Source organism: Megalobrama amblycephala, linkage group LG17 (genome assembly GCF_018812025.1).
Source record: "Megalobrama amblycephala isolate DHTTF-2021 linkage group LG17, ASM1881202v1, whole genome shotgun sequence".
Classification (NCBI taxonomy): domain Eukaryota; kingdom Metazoa; phylum Chordata; class Actinopteri; order Cypriniformes; family Xenocyprididae; genus Megalobrama; species Megalobrama amblycephala.
In genome coordinates this window covers 47,887,604-47,914,791 of record NC_063060.1, presented here as the reverse complement: position 1 = coordinate 47,914,791, position 27,188 = coordinate 47,887,604, and the positions used below count along the sequence as shown (strand labels likewise).

Here is a 27,188-nt window from a genome sequence, read left to right as displayed (position 1 = left end):
GAAACCCTCCTGTAAAACCCGCGAAGAAGATGAAAACGAAAGTAACCAAAAAAAAAAAAAAAAAAACGTGCTGCTCTCCGAATTTGATCCCTGCGATGTTTCAGAAAACATTGACAATGATAACCAAATCTAACACTCGCGGTCATTTATGTATATTTAATCCACAATCCATCGATCAGCAAGAGATTTTGAGAACGACGCGCGCTGACAGACAACAAGGAGGTAAAAGAGGACGTTTATATAAAATACTTATAAGTTCTCTTCTTAGTGGACAAGACTTCAAGAAAGTAAGTGAGGGGGTGGATGTGTATTTTTCAATAACCCTCAATAATCATCTTATTGAGAAACGGTTATTAAAAAAGAAAATGTTTCTGAAGGTTTTCTCTTCCGTTTTAGGCTGTTGATTTTGTGATGCGAAATCGAAAGTATTTTTGTACATTTACAGTAAACATGTAGATGAAGCCTAAGTTTTTCTTTTTTATTATTATTAAATGGAATGTTTCAGTTCATAAAATATTAGTAGTTATGCAGTATGACCATTATCGTGCTGCAGTTTATCCAATAGTATTTCGGCATCACAGGTTGCCAGTTGGCGGAAAACACCGCGTACTGTAGCCATGGAAACCAGCGAACAAACTGGGTCAGAGAATCAGGCATAAACGTCAGCAGCGCGTTCTCGCTCTCTTCTCTGTCACGGTGAAGTGACACACACCCGCGCGGGCGTTTCCTCTCTCTCTCGTCTCATTCGCTCCGGTTAAGTAGTGTTTGTATTGCGCATAAATTTAGTAATTCCTGCAGGTCTCGCGCTCACACCCAAAGCGGGCGCACTACTGATCTATATAAGTGAAGCGAACAAGCCACGCTCAGTCTCAAACAGAGACAGAAGCCAAACAGAGTCACAAGTACCAAAATAAGCGCCTTCCTGCGCTTAAAGGTCCCGTTCTTCGTGATCCCATGTTTCAAACTTTAGTTAGTGTGTAATGTTGTTGTTAGAGTATAAATAAAATCTGTAAAATTTTAAAGCTCAAAGTTCAATGCCAAGCGAGATATTTTATTTAACAGAAGTCGCCTACATTGAACGGCCAGTTTGGACTACATCCCTCTACTTCCTTCTTTAATGACGTCACTAAAACTGTTTTTTGACTAACGTCCGCCCACAGGAATACACAAGAGTTGCGTTTGTAGAGTGTGTTTGTCGCCATGTCGTCGAAACGCTGTTATTTTCATCCCGCAGTCCAATCACCGGGTCTGATTCCGGCTCAAATTGATAGGGTAAAATTAAAGACGTTTACAATAACACTGAGCGCATGCATCTCCACGTTATGGTAAGAGGCGTGACCTTTCCGGGACCTTTCCGCTAAGCTGCTGTCGAATCACAACACAGGAACCGCTGGCACAATCAGAACTCGTTACGTATTTCTGAAGGAGGGACTTCATAGAACAAGGAAGTCATCAGCCCGTTTTTATGACAGTGGAAACAGCGGTATACAGATAAGTAAATTATGTGAAAAATACTGTGTTTTTTTACACGCGAAACATGAACACATGTTATATTGCACACTATAAACACAATCAAAGCTTCAAAAAACCACGAAAAACGGGACCTTTAAACTGTCAAATACATACAAAAGTATGTCAAAACCAGCGGCACATGCAATCTTGGCAAGTATACAGATAAACAACGTCAGTTTTGAATCGTTAAATAGCTAAGAAAGTAAACCCATGTCGTGTGTAACATTATAGACCAATTTGGTGTTTGCAAACAGCGATGACGTTTTTTGTGGGCGGAGCCTAGCTGGTTGCAGAAAATGACAGTTGAGCAGTAGCAGTCTATGGAAGCCACGAAATAAAAGAATAAAAAAGTTAATTTCGAGTTTATATCTCACAATTCTGACTTTTATTTTTCGCAAATCTGAGTTTACATCTCACATTTCTTACAAAGAAAAACAGAATTGTGAGATATACTCGTTATTCTGTCTTTTCTGAATTGCAATTTATCCCGCAATTCTGACTTTTTCCCCCCTCAGAATTGTGAAATAAACTCACAATTGCGAGTTATAAAGTCCGAACTGGGAGTAATAAATACGCAAAGGCAAGAAAAAAAAGTCAGAATTGTGAAATAAAAATTATTATGTTTAAAAGTTATCTATGTAAAATATTATAGGTTTAAATTATTTTAATTATAATTATTTCATGCTGTAACTGCTATGTATGTATGTCCTCTGAACTGCATATGTGAATATTATGTAGACTTACTGTTTACATCAAATTCCTGCTTTAATAGTAGACTAATCCTTGCAGGTGTCATCAGTCCAGTCTGTGAAACGTCTCTGTTTATCTTCAAAGGACGTTTTCAACGATGGGTTTCTTTAAAAATGAAGACTATATTTTTTGCATTCCGATTCCAACATCCAGAGGCACAACAAAACATTTTTCTCTTATTCTGTGGATTTTGCACATTTTCCTTCAATTGCTACTGCTATTTTTCTGCAACCAGTATGCGCGCGCAGCTGCAAGTGACGTAATTGTGACGTCTGCTCCAAAGTGGTCTATTGGGACCGTTGAACACCGTTCATAGACTAAAAAGGGACAGCAGTCCAATTACGGAGCCCCTAAAGCAGGGGTATTCAACTAAAATTTAAAGAGGTCCAGTTAGAGAAAATTTCTTGAAGCAAAGGTCCGGAAGATCATAATGTCTAACTAGTTAGTGTGATATATTATATATACATTATAAGTAGCCTAGTAGTTGTATCAATATCTGCATGTAATTAATTCCCGACTGTCAAATCAAATGAATTCTGTTCAATTCAAAAACGTTTTGACTATATTTATTGTCACATAAAATGGAACTGAACAAATATGTATGATTGTAGATATAATGTTCTCTCATTAGCTAAACAAAATGGAGCTACATTTCAAAATAAGAGAAAATAAATAAACAAAAAATTGTGCATGTTCTAACTTAAGCATGTTCTAACTTAAGTAAAGTTGGCCACATATTCACAGATTCGAATTTCCCGGATCAATAATCGGTGAGCCAAATTACACAAATAACACCTCTTTTCAATAGGAGTAATGTAGACAAGCAGCTACAACCTAATTTCCCTCAAAACACACTGCATTGTAGGGCTGGGTGATATGGCAAAAAAATAAAATCTCGATTTTTCAGAACGATTGACCGATTCACGATTTTTATTTTTATTTTTATTTTTATTTTTTTTAACTGTTTAACTAGTCACCTTAAAAACATAACTACAATATTATTTAAGTAACATTCTCTTTATTAACAATCTGGTTAAAAAAAGTTCCAAGTGCACCACACATCAACATGTGTAAATGTAAAACAATTTGTTTAAATATCTTTGCATAAATATGTCTGAAATATGAAGACAAATGTTGTACGAACTTATCTTAAACACATCCTACTCAGAAATAATATAAAATAAGAAAATGATAAATATTTCTTAGCCAAAATTAGCAATAAATAACACCAGTAATAGGTTATTATTTACAGCAAATGCTTTGTAAAAACAGAAAACAACAGAGCAGCTTTCAGCCTGTCACCATCATGCAAACATGAAATATCAAACAGGTTTACTGGGTTTTGCATTTCATTGCACTATTTGTCCTATTGTTTGTTTGTATGTTTGGCGGACATGTTTAGGTGTTGCACTTGTCTCGCGTCTTTTGCAGTGTCTCAAGTTAAAAATAAAAAAAGCTCAACTCGTGTTTAATAACTTTGACTTTTTTCCCTCATTCCACTGCCTGCGTCTCATTTTTATAACGCAATAACGGATTTCTGAATGAACAGCCGCTTAAGAATAGTGATGTGTTCTACGTTCAGAGTGTCACATGATGTGGTTGATCAGGCGCGCCGGCGCCATCCTGAGGTCGGATCATTTTCTTCTTCTAATGCGGTTATCAATGCTGTATTGGCTGAGTGGTATCACGTGGGACAGCTTAACTCGCATGCAATTGGTCTGTGCGTTTCATCGTCCGCTAAACCACTAACGTAAAGACTACAAAAGCTGCGCCGGTAAAATAGAACCGAGAATAGAAATAAAATAAAAATAGTTTTGCCTGAAGGTTCGGGTCCGTAGGGGACAGCTTCTGGGTCCGGAACTGGACCGCGGTCCGCCTATTAGTGACCTATGCCCTAAAGGGACATGGTGGTAGAAAAAAAATGGGAAGGAAGGAAATTTTACGTGGTGGTGGAAAAAAATTTGGGATGGGAGGAATTTTTTATTTTTTTTAATCTTTTGCGTTCCCTCGCAAAGATGTTTTGCGTTCCCTCGCAAAGTTATAATTGTTCCCTTGCTGTGAGCTCGGACAAACACTTCCTATTTCATGTCCTGCTGGGTGGCAGTAATGTTTCAGTTAGTAACATACGTTAATAATGCACACAAATAATGCAGGGCTCATAGAGTTTGAACTTGTTGGACTCAAAAATTAAGAAATGCAGTCAGTGCTTATGTCAAGCAGTTCAGTTGGCAATATATTCACAGATTCAAGCTTCCCGGATTAATAACTTGTGAACTAAACGTTGTTAAAACACAAATGCAGCTGCTTCCAATCATAGTAACCTAGACAACAAGCTACAACAACCCAATTTTCCTCAAATTTGCTTTATAATAAATGGGTCTCTATGAGCAGGCGGCGGAGATACACGCCTGAATGGACCGTCTGAAAAGTGCAAAACCCAACACTTAGTTTGAAAAAAAAAAACCTTCTGTGTTTATGTAATCTGTATGAAAAAAGAGCCATGTCAGAAGTCCGTGATTCAGCTCATTATCTGCTAATGCGGCCACGCCCACGGAGCCAGCGCTATTCAGACGCAAATTCAGAGGCAATACATGCATTCATCGTCTCAATCGTGTATTTATTGTCTTGAAAAGTGTTTATCTGGATGTAAAAGTGATGGTTAGGGAGCTCTAGAAGACATGCAGTTAGTTCCTGTTTTCTTTTCTTCTATAGATGAATTTTAGATGAGTTTTTGTTTCTTTAGCGCCCTCCGGCTGCAGTATGAATTGGAACTCCATTCATGGAATAGCCTCTTCTTCTTTTAGATGAATTTGTGGACTAAAAATGCACAGAGAGCGCCCTCCGACTTCAAGGATGAATTGAAAACACCAGCGCTCATAGTGATAACAATGAATATTAAATAAATATAACTCCTCTGTATAGAAAATTGACATAAGCATATGAGAATCCAATATTTCTCCAAATGTGCATGCTTTTAAACTAAAAGCCTATATTCAGACTCTTTGCATCACAGAAATACATTATATTTTAAAATATAATATAAAACCATTACTTTATATTGTAATAATATTTTTCTGTATGTTTCATATATCATGATGAGCTTGAGACATCACAGAAGGTTTTTTTCACAGCCTACCTGACTGAAATGCCTCATTAATATGCAAGTCATTTCAGCTCATTACTATCCAATTCTTTTGTCTTCTCAGGTGAGAATGGCCCATTATTCAGTGGTGATTCACACCTCCACGCATACTGTGTTTCTTGGCAAAAAGTGTCTTACAAAAACTAAATCAATATATTGTTTTATATGAAGGAGTAGGCAGCATAATTTTTACATAATTTTGAAGCAAAAACTCTAGTTTACAACCTCCAATACCCTAAAGTATTGTAAACACAGATTTACTATACTTTTTTTTGGCCTTATTTCAGTGACTTAAGTTTTTTGTTTTTTCAATAACCACGCATAAATGTTATTCCTTCAAAAACACAAACATGTACATACATGTTCCTCACATATTATTGTAGCCTAGTTTGTGCTGAATACAGTGCAATGACACTTTTTTCCATTAATATGTTTATGAACAACTGAAAAAAGCACAAATGTCAGGGCATGTCAAAACTTCTCCAGGCCCCAAATCAGCCTCAGACTCCAGAGGGTCTGCAATTTGCAATAAATTTGCAATAAAGACTACAGAAATTAAGGTAACCAATGCAAAATAACACAATGTGTTATTTTACATTTGATTACTTTAATTTCTGTAATATTTCTTACCTGAATAAAAACCCAGTTAACCCAAAAAACTTAGTTTCATAGCTCTCTTTATTCTATTGCATTTATTTGAGCTGTTTATATTTTATTACTGACTTGTTTTTTTATGAAAATAAAACTCTGCATTGAAGAAAAGTAGATTTTTGTTTCTATATGTTGTCATTTATTTTAGAAAGAAAATCGGAATCGGCAAAAAATATGTATCGGCCTATCACACTAACAAAAAATCGGACAAGAAAATTGCAATTGGTGCATCTCTACTAAAAAGCCTCTGAATCCATCTAAATATCTCTATGAACAACAGCATATCAAAACAGATAAATCAAATCATAAGCTTACAGTGTTTAAGTCTCCTCAGCTTTCATTGTCAATTGCGCTCCCTATTGTTGCTGGCAACCATATGTTGTAAAAGCTGGCAACCCACGTCTTTGAACGAGGGGGCGGGCCAAACAATATTTTGAATTTGGATTGCAGTACCTATTTTGAACACTGGGTGTCATTCCTACATAGAGCCCCTTTAACCAGGAGAGTCCCATTGAGATTAAAAATCTCTTTTTCAAGGGAGTCCTGGCCAAGAGGCAACAGCAATTACACAATTATAAACATACAAAGAAACATTTAAAATAACATGGGTTATGAAAAACAATTGCACATTATTGAGGCAGTCTCTATTGCTTTCAGCTTAGTTTTAAAAGCGTTTAAGGACAAGAACTCAGTCAGTTTCCAGTCCTTCTGCAACATGTTCCAAGGAGCCGAGTAGACAAAGGCTTTCTTCCCCAACTCAGTGCGGGCAAAAGGAACAGAGAGCAACAGCTGATCGTTTGATCGCAAGGAGTAAGAGTCAACACTTCTCTGTGTGATTAAAGTACAAGGCAGTAATCCAAGCCTAGCCTTGAAAATAAAAGTGTACCAATGTCCCTGCCTCCTAGTGGCCAGAGAAGGCCATTCCACTTGTAAATACAAATCACAGTGATGCGTCATGGCTCTACAGTTAGTAGTAAACCTCAGAGAAGCATGATAAACTGTGTCCACCATTTGAAGACATGAAGAAAAAAGATCACCATAATCTAGCACAGATAAAAAAGTTGCAGTGACAAGGCGCTTTTTTACTTCAAAAGAAAAACCAATTTATTACGGAAGAAAACCCCCAGTTTAAGTTTTAATTTCTTCACAAGTTTTTCTATGTGTGGTTTAAAAGTGAGGGAGTCATCAATCAAGACACCAAGGTATTTATATTCATGAAACACCTCTATGACATTCCCATCAAGAGTGGACACTACTGGAACAGTCTGAGGCACCATCGTAAAATTTGAAAACAACATTAACTTAGTTTTGTGAGCATTAAGGACTAGTTTTAACTGAAGTGAATGCTGGACAACAACAAAAGCTTTCTGCAGGGTTTCAATGGCCTGAGCAAGGGATTATCCATAGCAGTAAATAACTGTATCATCAGCATAAAAATGCATGTTAGCATCAGAAACATTTCAGGCAACAATAAAATCAGAACAGAGACCCTCATATTTAATGCATTGAGTCTTGTTATTCAGATAATTTGAGAACCATGCAACTGCATGCTCTGACAATCGTCAAATTAATCTGTTCTTTAAAACAGCATGGTCGACAGTGTCAAAAGCTTTTGACAGATCTAAAAAAAGTGAAGCACAGAACTGTTTCTTATCGAGTGCCACAATAATAAATGAATGAATGAATGAATGAATGAAAAAAATCTTTATTTCAGTTGCATAACATATGAATGTTATTTACTTACATAAGCATAAAAATATAAACAGAATCAACCGAAAAGGTGTAGGCTAAAGCCATAGCTTATTACACCTACCCTTATTACAGCGTCACATACCCTCCAACTGATAGGTGTGCAATTCCATCATCACAATTGACAACATTTTACACATTACAATACACAACTTAAACTTCCATCTTATAATTCATATATATTTTGGATTTGAAATTTTTAAAAAAATGAAAAATAGTGTTACTTCTCTTGAGTTCGTCAGTTAGACCGTTCCACAAGTCGACCCCTTGAACAGAAATACAATTCTTTTTTACATTAGTTCTAACCACTGTTTTTTTTAAACATATCCTTTCCTCTTAAATCATATTTACCTTCCTTAATTTCAAACAAACACAATATATTTGCTGGCACAATTTGTTTTTTTAACTTTGTACATAAACAAAGCTGTGTTAAGACTAAGTAAGTCGTAAAATTTTAGTGCTTTAAATTTAAGAAATATTAGTTTAGTTGATTCATTAAATGAGGAATAATTAACAATCCTAATTGCTTTTTTTTGCAAAGTAAATATAGATTTTGTATTTGACTTATAGCTATGCCCCCAAATTTGAATGCAATAGGTCATATATGGTACTAAGAGAGAACAATACAAAATATACAATGTAAATTTGTTTAGGAAATACTTGATTTTATGTAATATAGCAATGATTCTTGACCTTTTAAGATAATTTGTGATCTATTATTACTCCTAGAAATTTTATTTCCATTACTCTTTCCAAAACCACTTCATCAATCTTTAAGTTTGTAATATTACGTATGTCGATTACCAAATATAATATATTTGGTTTTAGTAATGTTTAAAGATAATTTATTTGCATCAAACCACAGTTTAATTTGAAACAGTTCTCTCAAAACATTTGTGAGAACCTGGTGCAAATTCTCACCAGAACAGAATAAAGTTGTGTCGTCCGCATATAAGACACACTTTAACAAATCAGACACTTTACATCTTTACACTTTACTTTAATATCATTTATCACCTTCATAGTAGTGGTGATAGTACTGTGCTTTTTTCTGAAGCCTGATTGAAATTTAGAGAGGATGTCAGTTGAATACAGGAACTCTTTCAGCTGATCACAAACAAGAGATTCCAGAATTTTCGATAAAACAAATAAATTTGATATTGACAATAGACAGAACTGCTGGATCACCTCCTTTTAATAAAGGCTGAACAAAAACTGATTTCCAAACTGATGGAATTTCTCTGGTTTTGAATGTAAGATTGAAAAGAATTGAAGGTGGCTCTGCTATAAAATCTGCTGCCAACTTCAAAAAGTAAGGCTTCATCAAATCTGGTCCAGGGGGTTTTCTGTGATCCAATGTTTTTAGAGCCTTATGCACTTCATGGACAGTAAAAGGTGCAAATTTAAAAGGGTCTCCAGAAAATGTTGGGGATTCTGTGCAGGGATTCATTGAGGAAGTTCCTGCAGTGTCAAACAAGGAACCAGATGATAAAAAATGTTCATTAAAACAATTCAAGACTTCAGTTCTATCATAAACTGGGACTGAATCTTTAAAAACAAATGTAGGAAGAACCTGAGAAATTTTATTCACAGAAAGAGCCAATCACTTTCTAGAATTTCTGTGGATCATTGAGGTTCTCAGTGGTAACAGACAAAAAGTATTCAGATTTGGCCTTTTTGATAAAAGAAGTGCATTTATTTCTAAGCCATTTGAAAACAGACCAATCAGTGGAAGAATCTGTTTTTCTTGCCTTGACCCATGCTCTGTTACATTCATGAATGGTATCTGCCAGCTTTGGTGAAAACCAGGGATTTTCTCGCCCCTTCACTCTACATTTCCTTAAAGTGGCATGTTTGTTAACAATTTGCATAAAACCTTCCTTAAAAATGTCAAAGCTATTTCTACATCTGGTAGTAGCCCTATGTTTTCCCATTTCACCATTGACAAATCATGATGAAAAGCTTGTTCATTAAAATGTTTGAGATTCCTCTTATAAACAACGCCTTTACCTTTAGGAATTTTAGTATTTCTACAGGCAGCAATACTAACCTAAAAGAACCCCGTTGTAACAATGAGACTTAAAGAAAGAAAAATTTAATTTGTTACAATCTCTGTAAAATCTTGTCATTTCCAGGTCCTGCTGAACGATTGATTGTTTTCTCAAACCAGTGCTGATCAGAGGAGTGAGGAAAGGACTCTCTCTCTAAGATGAGTCTCTCAGAGAAACACAGGTAAGACTGCATCTGTTTTCACTATCATTTTAAACTCTACTGGAGTTTGTTTTTTCATGTGAAATAACAAAACTTTAGGCATTGATTTAATATTTCTTCATTTTTTAACTTCTTAAATGAACTCTGACATTGTCTATAAAAACCTTGTTTGCCACAGGGCTCTATAGACAATATCACAGTTAATAATTTGTTAATTTCCTTCTAGACACGACCACACTGAATTAATCCAAATACATGACTTTGATTTTTAGATAATAATATTAACGACATACATTAGGAAACAACTATACACTTAAAGTAATTGAAGTATGTTAACAAAACTGTGTCACACCCACATTTCTGCTCTCCATTTCTGTTCATTAAAAAAACTTGACATGTTCTCTTAAAATGTTCAAATATTTTTAACATGTTTAATCTAACTCATGTACATTAAAGAAATCATTAAACTAATGTGAGCCAGTAAAATAAAATGATCGATAACTGTAAGTTGTGAGTGTGTGCATTTCTGTGGAGGATTAGATAAAGACACGGATGTGTTTCAGACACAGTTGAACCTCCTTTACTAAAGTCAAGTCAAGTCACCTTTATTTATATAGCGCTTTTTACAATTTATATTGTGTCAAAGCAGCTTTACATTGATAACTGGTACATTATTTTGGCTGCACAGCAGCTCTTAAAGAATAGTGTCAATGCAGGCAGATCAAAGCACTGTTGATTATCAAATGTCACGTCAAATGTCAAGTGTCCCCAACTAAGCAAGCCAAAGGCGACAGCGGCAAGGAACCCAAACTCCATCAGGTGACATCAGGTGGCAAACAAGTGGCAAATAGGTGTTGAAATGGAGAAAAAACCTTGGGAGAAACCAGGCTTAGTTGGGGGGCCAGTTCTTCTCTGGTGAACAGTGCTTTGTTACAATTCAGATTGCTATCATAAGTCTGATAGGATCGCAACATTCAAAGTATTTATTTCAGTTTCATCCAGTTGAGGATCGTATTCATCATGCCGGTATGGACGGTGTGTTGAGGAACTGTGCTACTGGCTGTCGTGTTGATGATGTCTTTACAATGGATGATCCAGTTGACTCGATCTCTGCTGATACTTTAGGGCTGTGTTGTGGTCGTGTCCAGTTGAGGATCGCTCACTCAAAGATGCCTTATAATTTCAAAACATTTAAAGTATCCCTCCTCTGTATGGATAGAAAATTGTTATATTACAAAATACTATCTATAACCAGAGACACAAATTCAGATAGGATTCTTAGAGGTTACTCAACATGTTTTATTATGACAAGTTTCAAAAATAACGAATGAAATAATGATAGAAATAATGTCTCTTCTGTATTAGAAAACTAAATAAATAATAAATAACTAAAAAAATACTTGTGCTATATTAGCAATCCAAATTTAACAAAAATAGCTCTCACAAACTTACAAAAACTAACAAAAAATATTGATATCTTTAGTTTTCTTCTTCATCCTCGTTTTCCTCTTCATCCTGTTTTTCTTCCTCGTCCTCCTTGTTTGCCCATCTATATTTTACTGTAGAGCTGATCTTTCCCAGCAGTTATTTGTTGCTTAACAAATAAGCATGAAAGTTATAAAGAAATAATATTTATATAGGCCTATCAGCTATTACATCTAAGGTACAAAGGAAGAGCACAACGAGCTGAACTCATTGTAGACGATAGCTGAAGGTTGCTCTGCTGTTACACAAAGTATCTGTTATTCAGTTACAGACAACTGCACAAATTGTGCATACTAATGAAAACATTATATACTGTTACCTAGAAACAACTGTAAACAACTGTAGTTTAGGCATAAGTCAGCCGTGACGCTGAGAATATTTACCTTTATGGAATAATCCTGTCTTGAGATACAATGTGAACTAATATTCTCAGTTGCATGTGCAATCGTGCATGTCTGCAAAACTCATTAATATTAATGTATGCTCCGCCTTCGTAAATCTCAGAAACCGGAAATCTCATAACACCGGTCAATTTAATGGCCCAATGAAAAACAATGAAAACCAGGACATTTTAATCACTTTATAAAAAACAACTAGGACGGCCAGGACAGGACATGAAAACAGGACATGTCCTGGGAAAAAAGGACGTTTGGTCACCCTATTGTTGAGGAACTGTGGCACTGGCTGTCGTGTCGATGAGGCCTTCACAGTGGATGATCTAGTTGACTCAATCTCTGCTGATACTTCAGGGCTGCGTTGTGGTCATGTCAAGGCGCAGGTCCTTGATCTCACCTGGATATGGTCCGGATCCGGTTGACTACGGTAAACCTCGGGATAAACAGAAAGACTAATATTAGCGTAGATGCCATTCTTCTTCTGAGTACATCTGGTGTTATAGGAAGTGTTCCCAGTTCCGGCTGACCTAATTTATGCAGCCTAATAATCCTTTAACGAATTTGAAAATATAAATTTATAATGTGTTATGTGTTTGCCAGGTTAAAGAGATGCGTTTTTAGTCTAGATTTAAACTGACAGAGTGTGTCTGCTTCCCGACCAATGCTAGGAAGATTGTTCCAGAGTTTAGGAGAAGGATGTCACGGGAAAAATAAGGCAGATGCAGTTGCAAGTAAATATCTCATTTATTGAGCTTCACACCAGGGAAAATAAGAGAATAAGTGGCGGAGAGTGGCAGCAGGAGAGCAATGACGCAGGGACTTCTCCGGGCTGTGGAACAGGTGAGTGATGATCGTGGTTGAAGTCCAGGTGAGTGAAGATCGTGAGGAAGGGCTGTGCTGGTGAAGATCATGATGAAGTCCGTGCTGGTGCTGAACGATGAGAACATCCAACGAGGAACGAGAGACAGGAACACCACGACACGAAGAGCTCTAAATCCAACAGGAACACACACGAGAAACACAGGAACAACACAGGGAACTTCATACAACAATCTGACAAACAAGAGACGAAAGACAGGGCATTAAATAGGCAGAGGTGATGAGAACCAGCTGCCGCTGATCATGATAATCAGCGGCGACGCCCACATGAACCGATTACGTGACGAAACGCACACACACACAGACAACAGAATGAGACAGCGGATCAGCAACCGTGACAGTACCCCCCCTCCTCATGGCGTTCCCAGGAGCACCTACCTGTCGATTGTAATCATCGATAAGGGAGTGATCCAGTATGTCCCTAGCAGGAACCCAACTTCTCTCCTCCGGACCGTAACCTTCCCAGTCCACCAAGTACTGGAATCCACGTCCCCTCCTTCTCGAGTCCAGAATATGATTAACCGAATATGTGGGTTCCTCGTCTACGAGTCGGCGGATTAATGTGTGAATGAAACACAGGCTTGATTTTGGACACATGAAAGGCGGGATGAATTCTCCTGTACGCTGGAGGAAGTTTGAGACAGACTGCCACCGGACTAATGATTTTGGTGACAGCGAACGGGCCGATGAATTTGGGAGCAAGCTTATTAGAGATGGAGCGGAGCGGAATGTTCTTGGTAGAAAGCCACACTTTTTGACCCACGACGTATACGGGAGGCTTCGACCGGTGGCGATCGGTCTTAGCCTTGGTGCGCGCCCCCACTTGGAGAAGAGTCTTGCGGGCTCTATTCCAAGTGCGGTGGCACCACTGGACGAAGGCGTGAGCGGAGGGGACCGCGACTTCGGATTCCAGACTGGAAAAGATAGGTGGCTGGTAACCTAAACTACATTCGAAAGGCGAGAGGCCCGTGGAAGACACTGGTAATGAATTATGTGCGTACTCTACCATAGAGAGTTGTTGGCTCCAGGAGGAAGGATTCTTGGAGACCAAACATCGCAACGTTCTTTCCAAATCTTGGTTGGCTCTCTCGGTTTGGCCATTGCTCTGAGGTTGGAACCCCGATGAAAGACTGACCGTCGCCCCCAGTAATTTACAAAACTCCTGCCAAAATTTGGACACAAATTGGGGCCCCCTGTCGGAAACCACGTCCATCGGGAGGCCATGTAACCGAAAGACGTGATCAACGACAGCTACCGCTGTCTCCTTCGCAGAGGGTAATTTGGGCAAAGGGATGAAATGGGCCGCCTTCGAGAACCGGTCCACTACGGTCAAAACAACCATTTTCCTTTGGGAGGGTGGGAGGGCGGTGACAAAATCTAGCGCAATGTGGGACCAGGGTCTCGAAGGGACAGACAGGAGTAACCCATCTGGGGGTCGATTGGAATTCTTACCAGTGTCACAAACCGAGCAAGCCAAAACAAAACTGCGAACGTCATGAGCCATAGCAGGCCACCAGAATCGTTGCTTGACCAAAAAATTGGTACGATTAACCCCTGGATGACAGGCCACGTTGGAACAATGCCCCCACTTGATAACATTGGACCTTAACCTCTCCGGCACAAACAAACGATTTGGTGGGCACCCGGGCGGAGGCGTTACCCCTTCTAAGGCCGTTTTGACCTTCGATTCAATCTCCCATGTCAGAGTGGAGACTACTAATGTCTCGGGAAGAATACACTCGGGAGTAGACGGGCGTTCGGAGGGATCAAAAATACGAGATAAAGAATCGGGTTTGATGTTTTTAGAACCCGGGCGGTACAAGAGCGAAAAGTCAAAACGTCCGGAAAAAAGTGCCCACCGAGCCTGCCTGGAGTTAAGTCTTTTAGCAGTTCTGATGTATTCTAAGTTCTTATGATCGGTCCAAACGATAAAAGGTACCCCTGAACCTTCCAACCAATGACGGCATTCTTCCAACGCTAACTTGACTGCCAGCAACTCTCTCATAATTGCGCTCGGCTGGAGATAAACGATGGGAATAAAACGCGCAGGGATGCATCTTATCGTCTGTGGGAGAACGCTGGGATTGAACTGCACCTACCCCCACCTCTGACGCATCGACCTCCACCACGAACTGACGTGTAGAATCAGGGGTTATCAGAATGGGAGCCGAAACGAAGTGACTCTTCAGTTTGATAAATGAAGCGTTAGCTGCATCAGACCATCTGAACGTCGTTCTGGGGGAGGTCAAGGCGGTCAGAGGTGCGGCTAGTTGGCTGAAATTGCGAATAAACCGCCAGTAAAAATTGGCAAACCCCAGAAACCTCTCTAGGGCCTTACGGGAATCTGGACTTGGCCAATCCACCACAGCCTTAACCTTGTCAGGGTCCATGCGAATTCCCTCAGACGAGACGATGTACCCTAGGAAAGAAACAGACTGTGCATGAAAATCGCATTTTCCGCCTTGACAAAAAGCCCATTCTCTAGCAGTCGTTGGAGCACTCGTCTGACATGTTGAACGTGTTCCTGGAGAGACGAGGAAAAAATCATTATGTCGTCCAGGTAGACATATATGAACTGGTCAACCATATCTCTCAACACATCATTGACGAGTGCCTGGAAGACCGCTGGGGAGTTGGACAGCCCGAAGGGCATCACCAAGTATTCAAAGTGCCCCCTAGGGGTATTAAAAGCGGTCTTCCATTCATCCCCCTTCCTGATGCGAACCAAATGATAAGCATTACGTAAATCCAATTTTGTGAAAATAGATGCTCCCTGCAACCTCTCGAAGGCTGAAGACATCAATGGCAAAGGATAAGTATTCTTCACCGTGATGATATTCAGTCCCCGGTAATCAATACAAGGTCGCAAGGAACCATCCTTCTTCCCGACAAAAAAGAACCCTGCCCCCGCTGGAGAAGAGGAGTGACAGATGAACCCCGCTGCTAGAGAATCAGAAATATATTTCTCCATGGCCTCTCTCTCTGGAATAGAAAGAGAGTACAGCTTGCCCTTAGGCGGAGACTTACCGGGCAGTAAATCTATAGCACAGTCATAGGGACGATGCGGAGGGAGAGAAGCAGCACGGGACTTACTGAACACTTCCTTCAGATCCAGGTACTCCGCAGGCACGTTTGACAGATTCGCCGCCTTCTCCTGTAACACAGAAACAGAAACAGATGGACAAGCAGACACAAGACAAGACTCATGACACTGAGTGCTCCATTCGAGGATTGAGTGTTGCCGCCAGTCCACCTTGGGATTGTGTTTGGTTGCCAAGGGTGTCCGAGAACAATGAGTGCTAGGGGGGAGTCTATAAGGAGAAACTGGATGGGTTCAGTGTGGTTACCCAGAGGTGATCATGGTTATGTAGTCTGTGATGAGCGAGATGTCTGGAAGGCTCTGGCCATTGAGGGCATCAACAGAAATCAGTTTGGTGAGTGTATTGATGGGTAAGTGAAACTTTCGTGCAAACTGAATGTCCATGAAGTTACCTTCTGCTCCAGAGTCCAGTAAGGCTTGACAGGTGAGGGTGTGAGTTGCCCATCGAAGTCTTACCGGAAGGAGAGTGGATGGTGAGGACTTATCCGCGGAGATCCCACCCGATAGTAGCCTCGTGTTTACTATCGGGCTCGATCTTTTACCGGGCATGAACTCAGGAAGTGCCCCGCTCCTCCACAATAAATACATAGTCCCTGGGATCTCCGCCTTTCTCTCTCCTCCCGGGAAAGCCGAGCTCTCCCTACCTGCATGGGTTCAGAGTCGTAAGTGGGGCCGACGTGTCCCCAACGCTGGTCGCTCAAGCCTCCGCACCACTAGCTCCGTGGTCCGGCCGAGAAAAACGATCCATGCGATTAAGGCAGGCGTCCACACGCAATGCGAGGTCAATGAGCCCATTGAGATCCTGAGGTAAATCCAAAATGTAAATCTCCTTGTGGACACGGTCAGCCAGCCCATGCAGGAAGACGTCCCACTGCGCCTCCTTGTTCCATCTGCACTCTGCCGCGAGAGTCCGGAACTCAATGGAATACTCCGCTACCGTGCGACTTCCTTGCTTTAATTCCGTGAGTCGTCGAGCTGCTTCCTTGCCAGCGACCGCACGGTCGAAGACCCTCTTCATCTCTGCGGCGAGTGCCTGGAACGAGGAACAGCATGGGTCTTGGTTCTCCCACACCGCCGTCCCCCACAAAGCCACCTTGGTTTCCTCCCTTTCGAAGGTTCGAGGCTGAAGTGAGAAATACATAGAACATCGGTTAATAAAGGCTCTGCAAAAGTTCGGCTCACCGGCATAAGGTTGAGGGACAGGCAGACGTGGCTCAGGTTGGTTTCCACGATCCACTGGTGCGGGGGGACCGGTGGCGTGGGCGGCGCAGTGGGATTACGCAGTTCTTGAAGTTGCTGGGAGAGCTCGGACACCTGCGTAAACCAGTGCCTGCACAGCACGGCCAGTCATCGAAATGCTCTCCTGCTGCTGATCCATCCGCGATAAACTGTGGTTGATGAATTCAGTCAGCGCCGCTGAACTTGCTGCATCCATGTTGGTCAGATCGTTCTGTCACGGGAAAAATAAGGCAGATGCAGTTGCAAGTAAATATGTCCGTGCTGGTGCTGAACGATGAGAACATCCAACGAGGAACGAGAGACAGGAACACCACGACACGAAGAACTCTAAATCCAACAGGAACACACATGAGGAACACAGGAACAACACAGGGAACTTCATACAACGATCTGGCAAACAAGAGATGAAAGACAGGGCATTAAATAGGCAGAGGTGATGAGAACCAGCTGCCGCTGATCATGATAATCAGCGGCAACGCCCACATGAACCGATTACTTGACGAAACACACACACACACAGACAACAGAATGAGACAGCGGATCAGCAACCGTGACAAAGGATCTACTGCCTGCAGTTGATTTTGATATTCTAGGTATTATCAGCTGGCCTGAATTCTGAGATCACAATAGACGTGAAGGACTAAAATGCTTTAAGAGCTCGCTCAGGTACTGGGGAGCTAAACCATTTAGTGCTTTGTAAGTAATTAGCAAGATTTTAAAATCTATACAATGTTTAACAGGAAGCCAATGCAGTGATGACAGAACTGGGCTAATATGGTCACAGTTCCTAGTTCTAGTAAGAACTCTAGCTGCTGCATTTTGTATGAGCTGTAGTTTATTTATCAGGCGATAAAGTGTTTTTTCTCTCTGTTCTTTGTGTCATTAGTGTAAGATCAGGATCACATGTGTCCTGCTCTGTGTTTCTGAAGAGTGACCGGTCAAAAGGTATAGGACCAAACTTCGGTGGGGAAAAACCATCATCTAATAAAAGGTATTTTGTGTGATTACATTTATAGTGTTGCATTATTTGACTGAACTTGACTGAATAAAACAATAATTAAATTCAATTCAGTTCACATTTATTTATATAGTGCTTTTCACGATACATATCGTTTCAAAGCAGCTTCACAGGGAGTGCCTGTCAGCATTACAATTTAGAGTGATCCATTATCAGAGTCGACTGTGTCCAAATTATGTAATTTCAGAAATGTACATATATAATCACACAGTTAGCTAACAATGTAATAATGTAGGCTATTTAATTTACAGTCACTGTTAGCAAAATAATTTAAGGTAGAAACAATGAGCTCATGGAAGTACTGAATACTTGTTAACAATAATTAGGATATATAGAAATTTTAGGAATGTGCATGTTGATCCAGAGTTTGTTTCATCTGAAGTCTTCGCAAAGGTTGGCGCCGTCTCTTCACAGGTGTTGGTCATCTGAAGTCTTCATAAGTCACAATAAAACTCAATTCCTGGGAACCTTATAGAACTCACTCCAGTAACACAATTACACAGTGTTTTTTCAATTACTTTGTGTCATTAGTGTAAGATCAGGATCACACGTGTCCAGCTCTGTGTCTCTGAAGAGTGACCGGTCAAAAGATGATGGACCATTCTTCAGTGGGGAAAAACCATCATCTAATAAAAGGTATTTTATGTGTTTACATTATAGTGTTGCATTATTTGTCCACAGTGGTGTATGACTGAACTTGACTGAATAAAACAATAATTCAGTTCAGTTCACATTTATTTGTATAGCGTGTTTCACGATACATATCGTTTCAAAGCAGCTTCACAAGGAGTGCATGTCAGCATTACAATTTAGAGTGATCTGTTATCAGAGTCGACTGAGTCCACATTATGTAATTTCAGAAATGTACATAATTAGGATATATAGAAATTTTAGGAATGTGCATGTTGATCCAGAGTTTGCTTCATCTGAAGTCCTCGCAAAGGTTGGCGCTGTCTCTTCACAGGTGTTGGTCATCTGAAGTCTTCATAAGTCACAATAAAACTCAATTCCTGGGAACCTTATAGAACTCACTCCAGTAACACAATTACACAGTGTTTTTTCAATTACTTTGTTTCATTAGTGTAAGATCAGGATCACACGTGTCCAGCTGTGTGTCTCTGAAGAGTGATCGGTCAAAAGATGATGGACCATTCTTCAGTGGGGAAAAACCATCATCTAATAACAGGTATTTTATGTGTTTACATTATAGTGTTGCATTATTTGTCCACAGTGGTGTATGACTGAACTTGACTGAATAAAACAATAATTCAGTTCAGTTCACATTTATTTGTATAGCGTTTTTCACGATACATATCGTTTCAAAGCAGCTTCACAGGAAGTGCATGTCAGCATTACAATTTAGAGTGATCTGTTATCAGAGTCGACTGTGTCCAAATTATGTAATTTCAGAAATGTACATATATAATCACGCAGTTGGCTAACAATGTAATAATGTAGGCTATTTAATCTACAGTCACTTTTAGCAAAATAATTTAAGGTAGAAACAATGAGCTCATGGAAGTACTGAATACTTGTTAACAATAAAATCCACAGTGGTGTATGTGATTGAACTGAACTGAATAAAACAGTAATTCAGTTCAGTTCACATTTATTTGTATAGCGCTTTTTACAATACATATCGTTTCAAAGCAGCTTCACAGGGAGTGCCTGTCGGCATCACAATTTAGAGTGATCTGTTATCAGAGTTGACTGTGTCCAAATTATGTAATTTCAGAAATGTGCATATATAATCATGCAGTTAGCTAACAATGTAATAATGTAGGCTATTTAATTTACAGTCACTGTGGCTGCATTTACACTGCAAGTCTTAATGCACAGATCCGATCTTTTGACCATATCCAATTTTTTGGCCAGTGTGTTTACATTCACTTTAGACGCAACTGGTATCCGATATCTGTGTTTACATTACTTCCTGCTCCAAAATGATTGTCATTAATAGTTTTACATGCACATGCAACCTTATAGAACTCACTCCAGTAACACAATTACACAGTGTTTTTTCAATTACTTTGTGTCATTAGTGTAAGATCAGGATCACACGTGTCCAGCTCTGTGTCTCTGAAGAGTGATCGGTCAAAAGATGATGGACCATTCTTCAGTGGGGAAAAACCATCATCTAATAACAGGTATTTTATGTGTTTACATTATAGTGTTGCATTATTTGTCCACAGTGGTGTATGACTGAACTTGACTGAATAAAACAATAATTCAGTTCAGTTCACATTTATTTGTATAGCATTTTTCACGATACATATCGTTTCAAAGCAGCTTCACAGGAAGTGCAAGTCAGCATTACAATTTAGAGTGATCTGTTATCAGAGTCGACTGTGTCCAAATTATGTAATTTCAGAAATGTACATATATAATCACGTCTTAATGCACAGATCCGATCTTTTGACCATATCCGTTTTTTTGGCCAGTGTGTTTACATTCACTTTAGACGCAACTGGTATCCGATATCTGTGTTTACATTACTTCCTGCTCCAAAATGATTGTCATTAATAGTTTTACATGCACATAGTAAATCCTCAGGTTTTGATTGGCCTTGCTATTAAAATTATTTATATATTTCACGTCGGGTGGCCATGATTACCTGTCAGAATGGATAAGTTAACAGCTGTCAGTGTCATGGATGTATTGCAGCGCGAATTCTGACCGAACGGATATAGACCAGAAAATAAAGTTAATTTGGGTTTGATATTTTATCTACAGTTATTAGTTTTAGAATTCCATTTTTTTGAATGAGGTCGAGCAAGCTAGGGAGAGAGAGTGAGTAGCTACAGTGAAGCTTTTGGCTTATAAGAAAAACAACAACATGGCGGTCTCTTTTAAATTAACCCCGCAAAGGTTGAAATTCAGCTGCTAAATGTAGGCTATGTGTGTGTGCGCCATTTGTTTCTAGAAAAATAGATAACGTTATAGACATATAAAGTTCCCACCTCAATAATAAAGCTGCAAATTTTTTGTGTGAGTGCATACAAGCACGTCTGCTTCTTAATACAACATAAAAGCTACCTTTTAGTGAGCAAACCTGCTGCCCTCTCCTTGTTGTGACGTCCCCAGCCTAAACCTATTGGTGTAAAATGCGGGGCTCCTAATTGGTTCATACCCACTAATTACCAACAGTATAAAATGGCGCTGAATTTCTAGACAGCAGGCACTTTCTGGGGAGCTTTCCTCGGGGGTGGCTCATTTTTGTGTTGACCTGGCATGTAGCATAATTCCTTTGTTATTCTTTACTTTCCGATACACCCCTAGATTTTCTTTTTTTCTGTTTATTGTTGTCGTTTGTATAATTTGTTGGACTTAATAAATCTTTTTTTGGAAATTTGATTTCGTGGTCTAATCCCTCTTTTATGTTGCGGCTTATAACGAGTGGGTCGTAACATTGTGATGGCTTGGAATTCCAATGGGAATCGTATATGCGTGTTTAGACATAGGTTGCATGTCCAGAGATCAGATATGTATCAGATTTAAAACCACATTTGGAAGTGGCTCAGATCGAATGCGAAAAAAACGGATCTTGTGTGGATTTTTGTGTTTACACATGTGCAACTAATTCCGGTCGGTGTCAGATGTGAGCAAAAGATTGGATTTTTTGTGCCAGTGTAAACGCAGCCTGTTAGCCAGTGTTGGGCACGTTACTTTAAAAAAGTAATTAGTTATAGTTACTAGTTACTTCTCTCAAATAGTAACTGAGTTACATCATTATAAAAGTAATTAATTACCAGGGAAAGTAATTATTGTGTTATTTAAAAAAAAAAAAAAAAAATTAAAATGTCAAATAACTTGGATGCCCCTAATATTAAATATAAGTCTAAAAATAAATTATTCTTGATCCGACTCGTGAGTCATGATCCGGTCTTGCTCACGATATGAAATTTCTCTGTACTCTACTACGTGTTGGTAGCCATTAAAGAAAACGTAGTTTCATATTTGTTTAAATAGTCCTATGTTATGTTTTAAATTAATCTATTTGATTATGAATAGTGAACAGCATGAGTAAGACGCATCACAAGATGCGCAATATATCAGGAGACATGAAGTGGATCAGACATGATTTTGACCACTTCATTAAAGGGGTGGTTCAGTGGGTTTTTTTTTCTAGGCTTGATCGTGTTTTTGGGGCACAGTTTAACATGTCTTAATGCTTCGTTTTTTTGAAAACGCTGTATTTTTCATATATTTTACCTTTATTCTACACCTCTGTTTGAACGGCTCGTTTGATTTCCTGGTTCTATGAAGCCACTCCCTCCGAAATACACAACGGGCTCAGATTGGTTAGCAGGTTGGTAACTGGCCCAGTGTATCGTGATTTGCTGAAGCGTCCGGAAATGCCACGCCCCTACCATTCGTAATTAGCACTTCAGAGGAAATGTAAATAATATCAAATTGAGCAGAATCAGACCCAGATGAAGAGGGTAAAGCAGAACCTCTGCAATCGCGGCTTTTAAAGGACGTTAATGATGGTATTTCATTTAGTATTTGTGTCAAAGTATTTAGATATGCTGTCACTGCTGTTTGTTAGCTTTCAATATACAGTTTTATCCTGATTAAAGCTTTACTGTAGCCGAATACATGACTGAGTAATCGCATTTTTGTAAAGGTAGCGTTTAATTTATAGCATGAACAGCTGTCTATGAACATAGAAGTTTGTTGGTGTTTGTTGCACTAGAACTTAGCTAACTGGCTAGCAAAAACGAGTTGCTCTTTGTATATGTCCATGATGCATTACATTATATACTATAACATTACGTTTAAAAGATATATACAAATAATAAAATGTATAAAAGGAACTCATTCCCGTAACACAATTATACAGTGTTTTTACTTTGTTTCATTAGTGTAAGATCAGGATCACATGTGTCCAGCTCTGTGTCTCTGAAGAGTGATCGGTCAAAAGATGATGGACCATTCTTCAGTGGGGAGAAACCATCATCTAATAAAAGGTATTTTATGTGTTTACATTATAGTGTTCCATTATTTGTCCACATTGATGTATGTGACTGAACATGACTGAATAAAACAATAATTAAAATCAGTTCACATTTATTTGTATAGCGCTTTTCACGATACATATCGTTTCAAAGCAGCTTCACAGGGAGTGCCTGTCAGCATTACAATTCAGAGTGATCTGTTATCAGAGTCGACTGTGTCCAAATTATGTAATTTCAGAAATGTACATATATAATCACGCAGTTAGCTAACAATGTAATAATGTAGGCTATTTAATTTACAGTCATTGTTAGCAAATTAATTTAAGGTAGAAACAATGAGCTAATGGAAGTAATGAATACATGTTAACATTTATTATGCCGTTCCACACCCATAAGACCTTCGTTAATCTCCAGAGTTTGCTTCATCTGAAGTCCTTGCAAGTGTTGGCGCCTTCTCTTCACAGGTGTTGGTCATCTGAAGTCTTCATAAGTCACGATAAAACTCAATTCCTGGAAACCTTATGGAACTCATTCCAGTATCACAATTACATGGTTTTTTTTTTCAATTACTTTGTGTCATTAGTGTAAGATCAGGATCACATGTGTCCAGCTCTGTGTCTCTGAAGAGTGACCGGTCAAAAGATGATGGACCATTCTTCAGTGGGGAAAAACCATCATCTAATAAAAGGTATTTTGTGTTTCTAATTTTTGATCACATGTTGACAGTATTAAAAAAAGTTGTATCAGTGAATACCAATCATTTATAGATCAAATACTTATGTTTTCAAGTTATGAATTTTTCATGGCTAATGTTTTTTTTTTCTAACTTTCTGTAATATTTTGCCTAGAAAATAAGTATTTTATTCATTTGATTTCAGGCTTCAATATGAGACATTAGACTCAGACGTTCAGACTCGCAGGAATCACAAGAATTTCCTGTGGATCTTCCAGGTAGGAAAACACATTTTCATAAATGTTTAATATTTATACCAAACAAACATGTATTGAACAAAGAAATTGAATTTAATTACCCTTGATCACTTAATTTTCTTTTTAAGCACACGTTTTTTTTATTTGTGAAAAATAACAGCTGGTTAGCATGTTAGGATTTTTTTTTTTTTTTTTACATATATTATAATTATTGAATAAAAAGTGTTGACCAAATGTAGATGTACAATTTGGTTTAAATTGTGTTATTCTGTCTTTTTTCTTACTATTGTTTGTAGGATCTTGAGAGCAAAATAATCACATTTTTGAAGAACGAGCTGGAAAAGTTTAAGAAAATATTACAAAATGAGAACTCACAAAACTTAGTGAAGGACTTTAATGAGAATAGATGCAGTATCAAAGCAGCAGCTCTTGATCTCACACTACATTACCTGAGAGAGATGAAGCAAGATGAAGCTGCTGATGCTCTAGAAGGTCAGAGACTCATGACCATCTGTCAGTCTACATTAATAAGTGACAATCTATCTGTAAAACTATAAATTAAGACTAAAACCATGTACTTTTTGTCCTTATGTTTAGTTGAGCTGATCTTCATTCATCAGCTAAAATGTGGCCTAAAGAAGAAGTATCAATGTGTGTTTGAAGGAATGGCGAAGCATGGTGACTCCACACTTCTGAATAACATCTACACAGATCTCTATATCACTCAGGGTGGCAGTGAACAGGTCAATACTGAACATGAGGTCAGACAGATTGAAGTTGCTTCCAGGCGCCATGAATCTCAAGAGATTCAGGTTAAATGCACAAATTTGTTTGAAGCTCCTGAACAAGACGAGGAGATCCGAACTGTACTGACAAAAGGAGTTGCTGGCATCGGAAAATCAGTCTCTGTGCAAAAGTTTGTTCTGGACTGGGCTGAAGGAAAAGAAAATCAAGATATCAGTTTCATATTTCCTCTTCCATTCAGAGAGATGAACTTAAAGGAGAAAGAAAAACTAAGTTTGATGGACCTTATAACTTATTTTTTCCCAGAGACAAAAGGACTGAACCTTACAAGAAGGAATCGATTAAAAGTCCTGTTCATCCTTGATGGATTGGATGAATGTCGCCTTCCTCTGAAGTTTCATTGTAATGAGATGTGGTGTGATGTATCGTCACCAGCCTCTCTGGATGTTCTCCTAACGAACCTCATGAAGGGAAATCTGCTTCCTTCTGCTCTCATCTGGATCACCACCAGACCAGCAGCTGCCAGTAAGATTCCTCCTGACTGTATCGACCGGCTGACAGAGATACGAGGATTCAGTGATGCACAAAAGGAAGAGTACTTCAAAAAAAGATTCACGGATCAGAATCAGGCCATTACAATCATTGATCATGTTAAAAAATCAAAGAGTCTCTTTATCATGTGCCACATCCCAGTCTTCTGCTGGATTTCAGCCACTGTTCTCCATAACATTCTGGAGGAGAAAAGAAATAATGATGTGAAAAACAATCAGGCTGATGAGATCTCTAAAACATCACAGAAATCAAATACTGCAGACACTCCCAAGACTCTGACACAAATGTACACACACTTTCTCCGCTTTCAGATCCAGCAGAGCCGCCGAAAGTATGATGAAGAATACGCAGCAGGTGTTTCCTGGGATAAAGACACCATCCTTTCACTGGGGAAACTGGCATTTCATCAGCTGGAGAGAAACAATGTGATCTTCTATGACACAGACCTGGAAGCCTGTGGTATTGACGTCTATAAGGCATCAGTGTACTCAGGCATGTGTACCCAGATCTTTAAGGAGGAAACGGGGATCATTCTTGGTACCATGTACTGCTTTGTTCACTTGAGCATTCAAGAGTTTATTGCAGCCCTTTATGCACATCTGTTTCTAGACATCAACAAGAAAAGTGTGTTTGATCATGAGTCTACAAAACAGGAAAACAAAAATAAATCCATGATTGATTTTCTCAAGACTGCAGTGGACAAGGCGCTCAAGAGTGACAATGGACACCTGGACCTTTTCCTTCGCTTCCTCCTCGGTCTGTCACTCCAGTCCAATCGACGACTCTTACGGGGTCTGTTGACACAGCAAGACGGCAATGACCAGAGCAACAAGGAAATAGTTCAGTACATCAAGCAGAAATTAGAAGGTAATCTGTCTGCAGAGAGATCCATCAATCTGTTCTACTGTCTGAATGAACTGAACGACCAAACTCTGGTAAAGGAGATTCAGACCCACCTTAGCAAAGGAAGTCTCTCATCTGGTGACCTTTCACCTGCCCAGTGGTCTGCTTTGGTCTTTGTGTTGTTGACATCAGAGGAAGAGCTGGAGGAGTTTGATCTTCAGAAATTCAAGAAATCAGACGAGTGTCTCATTAGATTATCGGCAGTCATCAAAAACTCCAGAAGAGCTCTGTAAGTCATTTAATATGTTTTGTCATGTTTTACTCTCATCTGAAAAATGCATTTATCTACATTATTCTATAGTGATTCCCCATCATGAACATGAACTGAAAGGCGCCGATATACTTCAAGCGAAGTTCTTTTTCATTCTTTGTTTAAGGGTAAAACAAAGTTTGAAATACGTGAGCAGCGATATACTGTAATCAAACATCTGATGCCACCCAGACTGCTGAGAGTGACAGTTTAATGAATATGTAAAAATGTTGCATGCTTTCCTCTCAGTAACAAAAAAAATACCACAAAATTGAGAAACTAGCAAGGATTTTTTAATAAAGTATAAGAAAAGCATTTGATAATGGCAATGTGGATATGTCCGTTTGCACAAGCTCTGTAATTCAGCACTCCATTTAAGTCAGGTTGCGTTTATATTATAACACTTTATAAAATAGATCGCTTTAAACTGTATTAAACATAAAATTGTCAGTCTCTCATTTTATTAGAAGTACAACTTTGTTTTCCATTATAAAGCAGCTCTCCAATGTTCATGTGTTCACTCACAGATGTCTGATTTCTGCGGACTCGTGAGGAGAAATGAACTGGAAAAGATTTTCCGGCTGTTGTTGAGCAACCGGAGTGTGAGCTGTTAACGCTCCACCTTCTTTTTGAAAGCAGGCCGCAAGCAGCAGCTCATTTGCATTTAAAGTGACGCACAAAAAACTGCATGTTTTTGGTCACACCCAAGTAGGGACAAAT

At 39.0% G+C, this 27,188-nt stretch overlaps 2 protein-coding genes across 2 annotated transcripts in view; both read left to right on the top strand.

Moving 5' to 3' along the window:
- The window catches only part of LOC125251976 (protein NLRC5-like), a 206,758-nt gene that overhangs the window by 91,923 nt on the left and 87,647 nt on the right, over positions 1 to 27,188 (top strand). The window lies entirely within an intron of this gene.
- Positions 62 to 27,188, top strand: LOC125250798 (protein NLRC3-like). The gene is made up of 12 exons (XM_048163572.1): positions 62 to 287; positions 9,940 to 10,036; positions 18,000 to 18,104; positions 18,663 to 18,767; positions 19,213 to 19,317; positions 20,174 to 20,278; positions 22,997 to 23,101; positions 23,673 to 23,777; positions 23,968 to 24,040; positions 24,316 to 24,511; positions 24,617 to 26,447; positions 26,996 to 27,188. The coding sequence occupies exons 2-12, from the start codon at positions 10,014 to 10,016 to the stop codon at positions 27,018 to 27,020; spliced, it is 2,778 nt and encodes a 925-aa protein (XP_048019529.1). The 5' UTR covers positions 62 to 287; positions 9,940 to 10,013; the 3' UTR covers positions 27,021 to 27,188.

What these genes read in the sequence shown, in the direction of transcription:
- LOC125250798 (XM_048163572.1), top strand. Translation starts at nt 10,014, where the DNA reads ATGAGTCTCTCAGAGAAACACAG. An exon ending in AAACCATCATCTAATAAAAG is followed by an intron (nt 23,778 to 23,967) that starts GTATTTTGTGTT and finishes ATTTGATTTCAG; the next exon opens with GCTTCAATATGAGACATTAG. An exon ending in AAAAACTCCAGAAGAGCTCT is followed by an intron (nt 26,448 to 26,995) that starts GTAAGTCATTTA and finishes GTTCACTCACAG; the next exon opens with ATGTCTGATTTCTGCGGACT.